General features: G+C 48.5%; 1 protein-coding gene across 2 annotated transcripts in view; it reads right to left on the reverse strand.

The window, feature by feature from the left end:
* The window catches only part of MAD1L1 (mitotic arrest deficient 1 like 1), a 277,755-nt gene that overhangs the window by 158,399 nt on the left and 104,553 nt on the right, over window positions 1–14,803 (reverse strand). For both annotated transcript variants that reach the window (XM_081965617.1, XM_081965618.1), the window contains exon 12: window positions 13,037–13,177. In XM_081965617.1, the coding sequence (XP_081821743.1) occupies window positions 13,037–13,177 (141 nt within the window). The remainder of the gene's footprint in view (window positions 1–13,036; window positions 13,178–14,803) is intronic.

Raw genomic sequence — 14,803 nt, forward strand, 5'->3', positions numbered from 1 at the left:
GATGACGTTGGGTCTGTAACTAGAAGTTCCCGAATATGAAACTTGTGAACATCTCAAGGTAAATCACGGGAAGGTTACAAAAAAGATATATTTCGCCACTGTCTCAGGCTTCCTCCTCTTTCTCTCTGCAAACCCCCACTCCCTTCTAGAACTGATGATATTACCCAGTTGGGTCATGAAACATCTGCAAGAAAACAACTAAGCTCAGAGAGCACCAAGGACCCCACAGTCCTCCTCCTTCCTTCCCCCCACTCCTCCTCCTCTCTGCAAACCCCACTCCCTTCTAGCACGGATAACGTTACCCAGCTGGGTCATGAAATGCCTGCAAGAAAACAACCAAGCTCAGAGAGAACCAGGGATCCCACACTGGGTGTCTGCCTATGATTGTGCCCAAGGCTCTAGGGGAAAAAAGTAATGCTTTTTATGTGCTCCATTTCCCAGTGGACTAAACTTTTGCTCGCTCTTCCTACCACAAAAAAGAAGCCATCATCCCCTTTAGACATGAGCAGGCAATCACTGGAGGAAGACATCTCACCTCTATTAAATACCTTGTAGGAGCCCTCTACGCATCTCCCTTTAGAAGCAACTCTAGCTGCGTTCACTGTGCATGTTGAGCCCACCTACAGGTTGACCTTCCTCACAAGCTGGTGCAGGACGGCAGCCTGAAAACCCTTGTCATCTTGCCGAGTCTACGTTTACTCCTGCTGGTAGATCAGCTGTGGCAGGGGTCTCTGACCTTGGCAACTTGAAGCCTGGCGGACTTCAACTCCCAGAATTCCCCAGCCAGCTTGCATGACAATAGAGTTGCTTTCCTAGACTAGGGGTCTCCGACCCTGGCAACTTGAAGCATGGCTGACTTCAAATCCAAGAATTACACATCCAGTTTGCATGACAACAGAGTGGCTTTCCTAGACTAGGGGTCTCCTAGAATTGGGAGTTGAAGTCCGCCAGGCTTCAGGTTGCCAAGGTCGGAGACCCCTGAGCTATGGGATGTTGGCTTAACGGAGCCTTGGTGTTCTCTTCCTTCTGCTTTCAGATCTTCCAGGTAGGAGGTTTTTTGCCACCCAGGACAATCTCCATACCTGTTTTGAAGGTAGAGACGTCCAATCTCTATAGACAAGCGTCCTTCTATCTAAAGCCTTTCTTTGCTGCCATCTGGTGGCTACTTGTGGAAGGGCCCGAAAAGGCTTCCAAAATGAACCTTCGCTCCTTCCCTAAATAAAATAAATTTTATTTCGACAAAAATAGGCTATCTCCAGGTGCAGGCAGGACACTTCTCTAGCACAGCCCTGCTGAAACTTACTTCCCCCCCTCCCTCTGACACACTCACATACACACACACACACACACACACCAACCGGGAGGGGAGCATCTTTGCTCCTGCCAAAAACGTGAATGAATAACAAATGAACATGAGTTTATCTTCGCCTTCCAAGCCTTTCCTGGAAAAAAGAACCCAATTTCCATCCTTTATGGATGCCCGGCCTCTGTTATCATCTGCTGCTCTTCCACAATCAGGTGGAGCTGACGAACTCCCGGGGGGGGGGGGGAGGGGGGAAGGAGTAAGAGAGGTGTGGTTTTTTTTTAAAATAAATGCTGACATGAGCCAGAGTCACGCTGGACATCCGCTTTAAAACAGGACACAAATGCAGAAGTTCTCAACGGCCGGAGGAAGGAGCTGGCAAGAAGAGGATACCGGCTAAAGGATGGGGTTTATTCCAGTCACATAAACCTTGGGAGGGAGGGAGAAAGAAGGACAATGAAGGATACCAATTTTAGAGAGAGGTTTCATTTAAACAGGAAAACACGCTGAGGCTCATGAGTTTGGGAAGGGAGGGGGGGCAACTCAATGTGAATATGGACCAGTTCGAAGCCCTATGTTGTGGCCCGCCGAGGCGGACAGTGAGGAGGTTGGGGAGGAAGATGGGCCAGTCCTGCAGTCTGGGGAAAGCTCTGACGAGGGCTCTGCGTCGGAGGCAGAGAGGGGGCCAGGGATGTATGCCAGTTATCAGCTGCCTTCTGAGCTAGACAGCAGTGAGGCAGAGGAACAGCTGGAGCCTGTTCCCAGTGTGCGCATGCGCAGAGCTGCCAGAAGAAAAGAACAGCTCAGAAATCAGGGTCGACTTGGGAGTAAAGCCACAGGTGGAAGGTGAATGGCCCCTCCCAGAGGAAATAAAAGAGGCACAAAAGGGGAGGGGAGTTTGCAGGAGACAATTTGTTTGTTTGGTTGTTGTTAGATTCGTTTCAGGAGTGTGAAGATCTGTCCGTGAATCTCCGAGACTCTGTGCCCAGCCTTTCCTTGCACAGCTCCTCATTTGGAAAATATTTACATGGCAGCTTTCCAAGCTAGATAAGGTCTGTGGTCATAAATATTCTTTTGAAAGAGTGTTTTCCAGGCCTTTGCTGAATGTGAATGAGAGGAACTCACATTCATTGAATAAAAGAGAGAGGGAGAGGAGAGAGAGGGAGAGGGAAAGAGGGGGAGAGGGAAAGGGAGAGACAGAAGGAGAGAGGGAAAGAGAGGAGAGGGAAAGGGGGGAGAGGGAATGGGAATGGGGGGAGAGAGAGAGGGAGAGAAGGGTTAGAGGGAAAGGGAGAAAGAGGGAGAGAGGGAGAGAAAGGGAGAAAGAGGGAGAGAGGGAGAGAAAGGGAGAAAGAGGGAGAGGGAGGGGGCATGTCAAAGGACCAAACTGGGAACCTCATGAAGGAGAGACCTACCAGCCAGCCAAGGGAAGACCTCCTTGCCTGTTGTACTCACAAGAGCTTGCTTTTTTTGCCTTAAGATTTACCGGCTCCATCAACAGAGACTTCAACATATGGTCACCTGCCTACCCAAAGATGTAAACATCTGCTCAGCAAACTTAGACATGTGTTCAAAGCCGGCCTCCCTCCCTCCCTCCTGGGAGAAGGGCCTGGTCAATAGCCGAGGGGTTTTTCCACAGGCCTCCCTTGCTGTGACCCACCCTTCAGGACCCCCGAGGTCGTTTCATTAACGGACGGGACTCACCCAGCCAGAGGACCCTCTAACAGGAAAGGACAAAGCGCCACAACGGAAAGAGAACCCGGCGACGTCCTTCAACCTCGGGAATTGGGTCGCCTTGACCTTTGCAAAGGCAGCAGTGGGGGGGGGGGCACTAAGAGACCGAGGGGGGGGGGGTTGGACAAAGAAAATCGACACAGCCGCAACGCAAAGGCAGCTGGCGAATTCCAATGAAAATAAAAATAAAAACCAGGAGCGGTGGGGGGGAGAAAGTAATTTGGCTTGGGCCGAGGGAATCAATGTTCAGAGGATTTCCGATGGAATCAGCCGCGTGAGCCAGAGGCTGAAGGGAAGACGGCGGGGTTGGGTTGGGTTGAGTCGATGAAATGCATAACATCTGGATGGATGTGGATGGATGAAGTTCCATTTCTGGGTTCGGTTCGGAGGACGCCGCGTTTTAAAGAAAGCTTCAGAGGAAATGAAAAGAGGTTCAAAGCCCACCAAGGAGGATGGTCAGGAGGGCGGACGCTACGTCCCAGGAGGTGAGGAGGAAGAGAAGGAGCCAGGAAGGTTTAGAGCAGCGGTGTTTTTTTCAAGAAGGCAAATGGACTTTCTGGTTTTTCTTTGATGATGTTTCGCTTCTCATTCAAGAAGAAGAAGAAGAAGAAGAAGAAGAAGAAGAAGAAGAAGAAGAAGAAGAAGAAGAAGAAGAAGAAGAAGAAGAAGAAGAAGAAGAAGAAGAAGAAGAAGAAGAAGAAGAAGAAGAAGAAGAAGAAGAAGAAGAAGAAGAAGAAGAAGAAGAAGAATCTTCTCCTTCTCCTCCTCCTCCTCCAGATTGGAGAAGAAGGATAGAGCTGATTTGCTAGGATTTCTTTCACAATAATCTCCTCCCCCTGCTGCTTCTCTTGCCCCTGCTCCTGCTCTTCTAGGTTAGAGAAGAAGGATAGAGCCGATTTGCCTCCTCCTCCTCCTCCTCCTCCTTCCTCCTCCTCCCCCCTCCTCCTCCTTCTTCTTCATCACCTCCTCCTTCTCCTCCTCCTCCACTGAAGAACCTTCTCGGATGAGAAGCAAAGTCTTCAAAGAAAAACCAGTTGCCTCTTGAAAAAAACACCTCTGGGACAACCACGACCGGGAGGACTGAGAATCTCCCTAGACACTTAGGAAGGTTTATCTTGGAAAAAACATCTTGAGATGATTGTGGAGGTACCTGCTAGTCCTTTTCACGGACCTGAATGGGTTTCCACACAAGATCCGAGTCTTCTCTAGAGATTTTAATGGAGAGGGGAGCAAATTCCCACGAGAAAAAAAATATCTCAGTGGTAGCAGCAACTTGACCAAAGCACCATTCACTAAGAATGGTTAAGAATCATTTCTTATAGTAAGATCTGATAACAGAGACCTCCTGATTATCTGTTGGACCCAGTTTGAGTGGGATTTCTGAATGGAGCAAGACCTAGGATTATATTTAAAGAAGCATTTAACCCCCCAGCAGATCCGTTTTAAGAGCCGTTTCAAAATATGGAATATATATAACCCATTAATATTTTTTTTATGGTTCTCTTCCCGTTAAGCAACGTGAAAGTTAATAACTTGGTTAATCATTTAATTGAATAACACAACATGAATACATATAAGAGAAGTGTGGCTTTGTGTATTAATTCTTTTCTTCTTTTGACGTAATGAATTATCTCTTCTGTTTTATAAAAATAAAATGAAATAAAGAGGGTTTGAGAAAAATCCAGTGGGATCCTGGAACAATTTAAGGGGGTATCAAGTCGAGGCTGGTGGGCTGCTGTTGTGGCCCAGAGGTGGAGCTCTCGCCTCACAATCAGGAGGTTCGATTCTAGGTAGAGGCATATGTAGGGTCTGCTGCTTGGGCAGGGGTTTGGACTAGATGATCTGCAAGGTCCCTTCCACCTCTGCCCTGATATTTCCCCTTCAGGGAGTTGACGGGATAGGTGGTGTTGAAGTTGTTAAGTGGGGAGAAGATGGAATTAACCGATTAACAGAGTTGGAAGGGACCTTGCAGATCATCTAGTCAAACCCCTCCTCTGCCAATATCCTTGGCTGTTTCCTCTTCTTAGTCCTCCCTGCAAACCCTTCTGACCAGAACAAACATGGTTCGATCCTCGTCTGCAACAAAACGGCCCTCTTTCTTTCCATATCTGGGGCAGGCGTGGATGTCTTAGGTTGGACGCAAAGCATCTGAGAACAACTGCTTGGGACAATTTGGGAGGAACAGTTTTCCATGTCCCCACTTCTACCTGGACAATGGCTAACTTGGACGGGAGAGTGAGGGACCATGGAATCATAAACGCTGGAAGAGACCTTGGAGGTCTTCTAGTCCAACCCCCTGCCCAAGGGAGAGTCCGGGACAAATCTAATCTTTCCTGGAAAACCTCCCAGAGAGATGGAGCAGATGATCAGGGGCTGGTAGAATTTGATGGACTGCTGATGGCCCCTCATCCCGTCCTTGGTATCCCTTTTGATCTCTGGGCCAGGGGGGGGCAACCCGTGGCTCTGGAGCCGCATGTGGCCCTTTCATCCCTCTGCTGCGGCTCTCTGTCCCCGATCGGCTCCACAGTGGATAGGGCTTCGGTTAGGACAGGTGGAGGAAAAAGGATGCCACGCTAAGAGAAGACTCTATGGTGGGGGAAGTGGACTAGTGGTCAGCTGCAGAATTGAATTGGGGGGGGGGATCCGATTAGGACCTTTGTGGCTCTTTCTGTGTTTAAGGTTGTCAATCCCTGCTCTGGATAATCATGGTTAAATCTCAGGTTGCCTTGTACCCATTCAAAGAACGATGGGGTTCGGGGAATGGGCTGGGATGAGGTCCCACCCAGGATGAGGGGTACACAGGACTGTGGAGAGGGAGTCTGGATTAAGAGGGGAGGGGGAATGCGTATAGGCACTCCAATTTAGAAGAGGGCTCGAAGCCTATTTGTTTACCCAGGCCTTTTAATTAGGTTTTATCCGTTTTAATATGCATCGTTTTTATATAGTGTACTGTTTTTATTAAGTAATGTTTACGGTTTGCTTTAAAACACACTCTGGTTTTAATTGTGTTCCTTGAGTGCTCTGAGCCATTAAGGCATCATGCAAATTCTCTAAATAAATAAAAGAGTTCCTTCGGCATGCAAACGCGGCCACGACCAGCCAGGAGAGCAAATAAGACACCTGCAATTACAGGTAATGGCAGGCCCATTTGTTAAGGAAGGCCCTGTGGCGATTAGAACAGGGTAGGTAGTGAGGGGCTCTCTAGACCAGCGTTTGAAGATGTGGGGACTTCAACTCCCAGAATCCCCCAGCCAGCTTTGCTACTCTAATCTACATTGTGTTGTGGCCCGCCAGCAGCCAGGGGAGCTGGCAGCAGATTCGGACAGTGAGGAGGTTGGGAAGACGGGCCAGTCCTGGAGTCTGGGGAAGGCTCGGACGAGGGCTCTGTGTTGGAGGCAGAGAGGGGGCCAGGGCCGTCTGACAGTTATCAGCTGCCTTCGGAGTCAGACATCAGTGAGGCAGAACAACAGCTGGAGCCTGTTCCCAGTGTGCACATGCGCAGAGTTGCCAGACGAAGGGAACAGCTAAAGAACAGGGGTGGACTTGGGAGTAAGGCCACAGGTGGACGATGAATGACCCCTCCCAGAGGGAATAAAAGAGGAGCAAAAGGGGAGGGGAGTTTGCAGGAGACCATTAGTTCGCTTCATTGGTTCGAGACTCTCTGAGGCTCCTTGCCATGTTTTGCAGATATCAGCCTGGCAAGCCAGAGAAAGTCTGTGACGCAGTGGTCAGAGGGCGGTACTGCAGGCTACTTCTGCTGACTGACGGCTGCCTGCAATTTGGCAGTTCGAATCTCACTTAGGCTCAAGGCTGACTCAGCCTCCCATCCTTCTGAGGTGGGTAAAATGAGGACCCAAATTTGGTCGGGGGCAAGAGGCTGACTCTGTAAACCACTTAGAGAGGGCTGTGAAGTACTGTAAAGCAGTATTTAAGTCTAAGTGCTATTGCTACCGAGTTTCCCCGAAAATAAGACAGGGTCTTATTTTCTTTTGACATCCCCCCAAATAAGCACTTGGCTATATTTTCGGGGAGGTCTTATTATTTTTGAGGTGCAGGAGGTGGCGAGCGTGGTCACCTCATGGCTGCTGCTGTGTGGCAATATTTTCAGGGAGGGCTTATTTTAGGGGGAAAGAGGGCATTATCTACCTTGTTCTAATCTTGCTTAACAAATGGGTCTTCCATGACCTGTAATTGCAGATGTCTTATTTCCTTCCCAGTCGTGGCAGCATTTGCATAACGAAGGAACTCTTGATTTATGGTGGCTGGGGAAATTCTGGGAATTGAAGTCCACAAGCCTGAAAGATGCCAAGGTTGGGCACCCATGACCTACCCAGAAAGACGTTGGGCATCTGGGTTGAATTCCTCTTTCCTCGGAATTTAGAAGCGTCTCTGTTTTAATTCAGACAAGCGACTGCTAAGCAATAGCCGGAGAAACAGTGACGGAAGCCGGTTTCTTTGCCACACGGTGCTATAATTTTTAATTAAATTGCCTTTATAGCGCAACTTCAATCCTCCACCAGACCTTCCATTATTCCACCGGTTTCAATTCCTTAAGGGGTTTTTCCAAAGCACTTTTCCTATTTCTGAAATGGATTCAGCACGCACACACGCAAACACACACACACACACACACACACAGACACAGAGACAGACGTACCCAGAGGAAGCAATATCTTGAAAAAACTCACAATCTCGTTTTCTTGGCTTCTTTAAGGGGGAACTGCGTTGCTAGCTAGCACGCAACAGAATTTTTTAAAAAAAAACAGAATTTAAACCTTATTTTCAAACCTATGCTCTACGTATGCGTTTAAGCCACATCTGTGTTCATGGATTAAAAGAAACAAACCAACAGACCAATTAATTAGCAACGGGGAGCCCGCTAAGGAAGAAACAATAGATCTTGCCCAGGTTAATTCTCTTCCACATGTCGCCGTGCGTCAAAACACAGCAAGAGGACACGTCCAACGCTTAGAGGGGTCTGCGGGGAAAGTTATAATTACCTATTCCTGATGCACGGGAAGGAAAGCAGATAAAATTGCCTGCAAAGGTATTTTAAAAAACCCATCTGGGCAGGCCAAGCCTATGTGGATTTCGGAAAGTGTAGCCTATCCCAGAGGTATATTTGGACTATGAAGAGGAAGGGGTGCAGAAAAAACGGGGTCTTATGGGAGAAGCCCACCCCCCCCCACACCTTCTGAAAGTGTTGGAATAACCCTTCGAGGGGAAAATCAATTTTATTTCAAGAGGAGCTCTGCTGCTGTGGTTTTAAACCTGCGCTGATATACTTTCTGATTTTCTTGCTTCCTGCAATGCTCTTAAATCAACGGTTTTATAACCACGCTAGCTAGACGGAGTGCTGGATGGGCAGAAGGAATTTCTACTACTTATGGGATGAAGATCACGTGAAGGGTTAATACCACTTTATAAGGCCTTGGTAAGGCCACGCTTGGAATATTTGCATCCAGTTCTGGTCGCCACGATGTAGAAAAGATGTGGAGACTCTAGAAAGAGTGCAGAGAAGAGCAACAAAGAGGATTAGGGGACTGGAGGATGAAGAACGGTTGCAGGAACTGGGTATGTCTAGTTTGATGAAAAGAAGGACTAGGGGGAGACATGATAGCAGTCTTCCAATATCTCAGGGGCTGCCCCAAAGAAGAGGGAGTCAAGCTATTCTCCAATGCATCTGAGGGCAGGACAAGAAGCAATGAGTGGAAACTAATCAAGGAGAGAAGCAACTTAGAACGGAGGAGAAATTTCCTGACAGTGAGAACAATTAATCAGTGGAACAACTTGCCTCCAGAAGTTGTGAATGCTCCAACACTGCAAGTTTTTAAAGATGATGTTGGATAACCACTTGTCTGAAGTGGCGTAAGGTATCCTGCCTTAAGCAGGGGGTTGGACTAGAAGACCTCCAAGGTCCTTTCCAAATGTTATTCTATTATTGATTTGAAGGCCAGCAGCCCACTACGAATGGGGGCGAGGAAAGGTGCAGGCATCAACAAAGCAACATCGCACCCCTTGGGGAAAAAAACAGGAAACTGGGAAGACACTAATTTTAAGGGAGTGGCAGCCGAGTTACCTGGAATTAAGGGGAAATTCGAATCAATTGGAAGGGACTGCCTTCAGAGGCCGTAGGTGCTCCAGTCCTCTCCAGCAAAGATTGGAGCCTCGTTTGTCTGGGAAGGTACATAAGAGTGATGGCTAACCTTTTTGTCATTGCGTGCTGAAAGCACATGCAGGCGTGCTCACACCCATAATGCAATGCATGCGCTCTCCCACCCACCCCCCGCACATGCACTCACAACTCCCCCCGCCTCCTTTTGAGCCTAGTAAGCCTCCCAGGACCAAAAACGGGCTGCCGAGAGGATGTTGCACCCACCCCTATACACACACTCTTCTCCGCCCCCACGCATGTGCACACATCTCCCGCGTGCGCCTAGCACATGTGTGGCAGAGACCAGAAACGCAGCTGGCCGGTGGGAGGTGCGCGTTTTTGCGCAGTGGAGCTCCCTGTGCCTTGCGTGGCATAGGTTCGCCATCCAGGGTATATAAGATTGCTTGCCTTGATCCGGGGGTTGGACTAGATTGCCTCTGATAGTCCTATGATTTCTGTTTCTAAAGAGAGGTTGGGTTAATGCATGCAATTGGGGGCCATTTCATGGACACGAAAGCTCGTCAACAGCCTGGTCAAGGCGAAGGACAAAGCCATAAATCCTCCCTCACAGCCAACGCGGACCTTCCCAGGAGATTCTGCCCTGCTCCTTTGATTTATCCGAAGGTTTTCTGTGGAAGGAAAGCTCAAGAAATGGAACCGATGAGGAATGGAGGCGCAGGGACGGCTTTAAACGGGAGGAAGGAGCTATGACCATAACGGCTCCAATCAATATTTTATGGCTTCAACTCGGACTGTCGAAAGGGCAGCAAGCTCACGTTTTCCCAGAGATCTGTTTTGGCTTGGTCCTTGCAAATAATTCCTCGTGCGCCCAATCGTACTTGGCCAATAATCGGACGATTCTATAATTCTAACATGTCTTATTTTCTAAGCGCTTGGCCTTATTTTCGGGGAGGCCTTTTTATCTTTTGAGGGGCAGGAGGCAGCAAGTGTGGGTCACCTTATGGCTGCTGCTGTGTTGCAATATTTTCGGGGAGGGCTTATTTTAGCGCACGCGCTCCAAAGTCCAATTGGGCTTATTATCCAGGGAGGTCTTATTTTCGGGAAAATGTTAACAGCAGTGCCTGGATGCCCATTTCAGCAGGAAGGGAAGAAAGATTCCTTAAAGGGTAGATTTACAAGTTACCTGATATCGGAGAGCAGCTGACCGAAATGGGAGGAGGGGTCAAGCAGGGAATTAGCCTGGACTCCTTGGCGGTTAAAAACACTGAGCACAGAGAACTGAGACCCGGGTTCGAAACCTGAGCTCCTGTTCTTGCTACAGCTCCTGCTCACCGAGCAGTCCAAAAGCATGCAAATGCGAGTAGATAAATAGGTACCACTTTGGTGGGAAGCCAACAGCATAGAGAGTCCCGGTGGCGCAGTGGTTAGAATGCAATATTGCAGGCAGACTCTGCCCACTGTCAGGAGCTCGATTTTGACCGGCTTAAGATTGTTGCCCGTCTGGGAAGATTCCTGTATTAGAGGCATAAAACAATAAAGTAGCTAGTTTGAACTCTACGCGTGTGAGTCTCTGGTGATTCGGGCGTTACACCAACAGCAGACCCCACCCAACCCAACTCTTGGGAGTAGAGAATGAGAACGCATGGCACCTAATGAGTAAAAATGCCCTGGTTCATAATGAACCAATTAAAAAGGACATGTGGAAAAGCATCCATCTCTCCCGGTAAGGAATCCGTGAACTCTGGATGGTGTCAGCATGAGTGCACATCTCTCTTTGTGCTCTGAATGTTCCACACTGAGCCAAATGCGATGCAACGAAAGGTACATTAATGGCGCTATGTTTGCTGGCATTCACCTTCACCGAGCCTATATTTAGCATCGTCGTGGCTCTCTCAAAGCAACGGTCGTAAATTTAGATCAGAGCGGTGAGCCGGGAGTGCGTAGTGGCTGCTCGCAAAGAGACGACAGAAGAGTGTCCAAAGACGGATTAATTACCCAGGGACCTGCCTCTAAATCTGGGTCTATACATTCCTTTAAGCCAGGATTTTGTCTCCACGCTGAAGGAACAAGACATCCTCCAAAGTCATTGGAATTAGCCACAAAGAGACAGGAAAGCCGACAATCACAAGTGCAATGCAATCCTAAATTGCGTTAACAGAGAGATGCAATCAAGATCAAGTGGGGTACTGATAGCACTCTATTAAGCCCTAGTAAGGCCACACCTAGAATCCTGCATCCAGTTTTGGTCACCATAGTATAAAAAAGATGTTGAGACTCTAGAAAAAGTGCAGAGAAGAGCAACCAAGATGATGAGGGGACTGGAGGCTAAAACCTACGAAGAACAGTTGCAGGAACTGGGCATGGCTAATCTAGAGAAGAGAAGGACCAGGGGAGACATGATAGCAGTCTTCCAATATTTGAGGGGCTGCCCCAGAGAGGAAGGGGTCAAGCTATTCTCCAAAGCACCTGAAGGTCAGACAAGGAATAACAATTGGAAACTGATCAAGGAGAGATTCAACCTGGAAATAAGGAGGAATTTTCTGACAGGGAGAACCATCAACCCATGGAAGAGAAGTTGCCTTCGGAAGTTGTGGGAGCTTCATTACTGGAGGCTTTCAAGAAGAGACTGGACTGCCCTCTGTCAGGAATGGTGAAGGGTCTCCTGCTTGGGCTGTGGGTTGGACTAGATGATCTACAAGGTCCTTTCCAACTCTGTCAATCTCTATTTCCTAACTGCATGTTGTGGCGAAGAGGTACTGAGTCATCATTAGGTGTAGCTGAGAACATCAAACTGCCTCTCGGAAATAAATTAAGACATTTGGGGAATGTCTTAATTTATTCCTCTGGGGCTTCTCCTCCTGTCTGTCCTGGGGTGCCTTTTAGAGGTAGTTGGATAAGGGAGGGGGGGTGAAAATCCCCCCCCCTTAATCAGTCTCTCCTTCTCCTTCAAAGAGCAACAGCTAACGATGGCTTGATACTGTACTGCTTAGCCTGCGACAGCTGCAACCTGGAGCCAAATTAAGAGGATTTATTTTGTAAAAATATTATTTACTTTTTGAAATGGTTTTGGAAGAATGCGATGGCTGTGATGGGGAGGCGTGGGAGGATGAAGTGAGAAAGTTGAGACTGAAACTTAGAGGACTAACAATGGACTCTTATCCTCTCCGAAAATGGATGTATTGAGCTACATATGAGCCGTGGTGGCGCAGTGGTTAGAGTGCAGTACTGCAGGCTACTTTTGCTGGCTGCCGGCTGTCTGCAGTTTGGTAGTTCGAATCTCACAAGGCTCCAGGTTGACTCAGCCTTCCATCCTTCCGAGGTGGGTAAAATGAGAACCCAGATTGTTGGGGGCAAGAGGCTGACTCTGTAAACCACTTAGAGAGGGCTGCAAAGGACTGTGAAGCAGTATATAAGTCTAAGTGCTAAGGAGGGAGGGAGGGAGGGAGGGAGGGAGGGAAGGAAGGAAGGAAGGAAGGAAGGAAGGAAGGAAGGAAGGAGCATTCTCCAGAAGCAATCACAAACCAGGTCACTCCAAGGCATGACAGGCAAGACATCAAAATATAAACTCTCAGCAAACTGTACTCCTTACTAGCACTGATGGTGTTACCTAGTTGGGTAATGAAATGTCTGCAAGAAAACAAGCAAGCTCTGGGAAGCACCAAGGACCCCACAGTCCTCCTCCTGCTGTTCTTCTTCTCCAAAAACCACACTCCCTTCTAGCACTGATGATGTTACCTAGCTGGGTCATGAAACGCCTGCAAGAAAACCACCAAGCTACGAGAAGCACCAAGGACCCCACAGATCAACCCTGACCTGCAAATATTCTCCTTTATCTGTACAACCCCCCACCCCACCCCGCAAAAAAAAAAATCCCCCTCAATTACCTCCATTTCCACGCAGTGGGCTTCCACCTTCTGCACCAACTCCTCGGCTTCTCGCACGCGGAAGCTGAGCTGCGGGGAGTGCTCCGAGGGATTCAGCTCGCTGTCGTAGAATTCCAGAATGGATCTCATCCCATCACGGGCCTGGGACAGAGTAGAAGGAAGGAAGAACAAACAGGGGGGAAAAACTGTTCAGTTTCCATTCAATGCAACTCGGACGACACCTTGGCCACACAAGGGACACTTCCATTCCTCCCCTGGACACGTTTCCTGCGGTTCTTTTATTCTAAGGGCAAATTTCCTGACCGTGAGAACCGTGAATCGGTGGAACGACCTGCCTTCAGAGGTTGTGAGTTCTCCATCCCTGGGGGCTTTTGCAAGAAGGAAAACCGGACCGCCATTCGTCTGAAAGGGGAAATAGGGTCTCCTGCTGGAGCGGGGAGTTGGACTAGAAGACCTCCAAGGTCCCTTCCAACTCGGTCGTTCTGTTATCCTCTTCTGCGAGAATCCAGAATTCATCTTTTGGGCCAACACCAGCCTTTCCTATCCAACTATGCTCTAGAGCCGTGATGGCGAACCTACAGCAGAGCGTGCCAGAGGTGGCACTCAAAGCCCCCTCTGTGGGCACAAGCGCCATCGCCAGTTGCTCTTGTGGTTTACGGCACGCATGTGGCTATTTTGGGGGCGTTTTCCAGGCCATTTTCTGGGTCAAAAACAGGCTCCAAAAAGGCCTGAAAATTTCCTGAAAAACAGCCCAGAAAATGGTCTGTTTGGGGGCTGTTTTCAGGCCGTTTTCCAGGGAATTTTCAGTGTGTTTTTTGAGTTGTTTTTGGCCCCAAAACCAGCTGAAAAACAGCCCCCAAAGCAGCCAAAAACAGATATGTGCCCACCAGCCAGCTGGCCTTGGGTTTCCAGTGCTCCGGCAGGCACACAGGCATGCACATGTACTGGTTTGAGCACTCAGTGCCGAAAAGGTTCTCCCTCATTGCTCTAGAGCAGTGTTTCTCAAACTTGGTGACTTTAAGTCCTGTGGACTTCAACTCCCAGAATCCCCCAGCCAGCTGGGGGATTCTGGGAGTTGAAGTCCACAGGACTTAAAGTCACCAAGTTTGAGAAACACTGCTCTAGAGTTTGCACACCTCCATGATGTTTTTACCCGGAGATGCTCTTTACCCGTTTTGGCTTTTAAGGCCACTCTGAATTCATAGCCTTCCCCTCCTCTGTCCTCCTCAGATAAACAATTAGGCAGCACTTGAGGCTTGACAGCCAATCTTGAAGCCTGCTTGGAATCCAGATGGAAAAGCGGAGATCGGAAGCGACGGTGTCTGATGTGCAACCCTCCCCATCAGTCATTCCTTGGAGAGAGGAAGCTGAGTAAGCAAAGCGCCTTGGCAACTCCCTCCAGTGGTGGGTGCTCCATCAATGGAGGATTTCAAGAAAAGACTGGACAGCAAATTGTCTGAAATTGTATCTCCTGCTTGAGCAGGGGTTGGACTAGAAGACCTCCAAAGTCCCTTCCAACTCTTGTCATTGTATAGATATCAAACAGCATTTGGGACGAAACAGGATCCATCAGTAACAATTAATACAACCCACCCAGGATAACTAATAGGAGAGACTCCCTGTGCATTAATTACTTTGCATTTTCTATTAATTCTATTAATTGCTTTGCATTTTCTATTGAAAAGAAAGGGTACAATAAAAATCAGCTGCAGTTCGACTCTTGACTTCTGATTTCACTGACACTTCCAGAATGTTCTCTCTTTGCAA

Source organism: Natrix helvetica (genome assembly GCF_964273705.1).
Source record: "Natrix helvetica genome assembly, chromosome: 13".
Classification (NCBI taxonomy): domain Eukaryota; kingdom Metazoa; phylum Chordata; class Lepidosauria; order Squamata; family Natricidae; genus Natrix; species Natrix helvetica.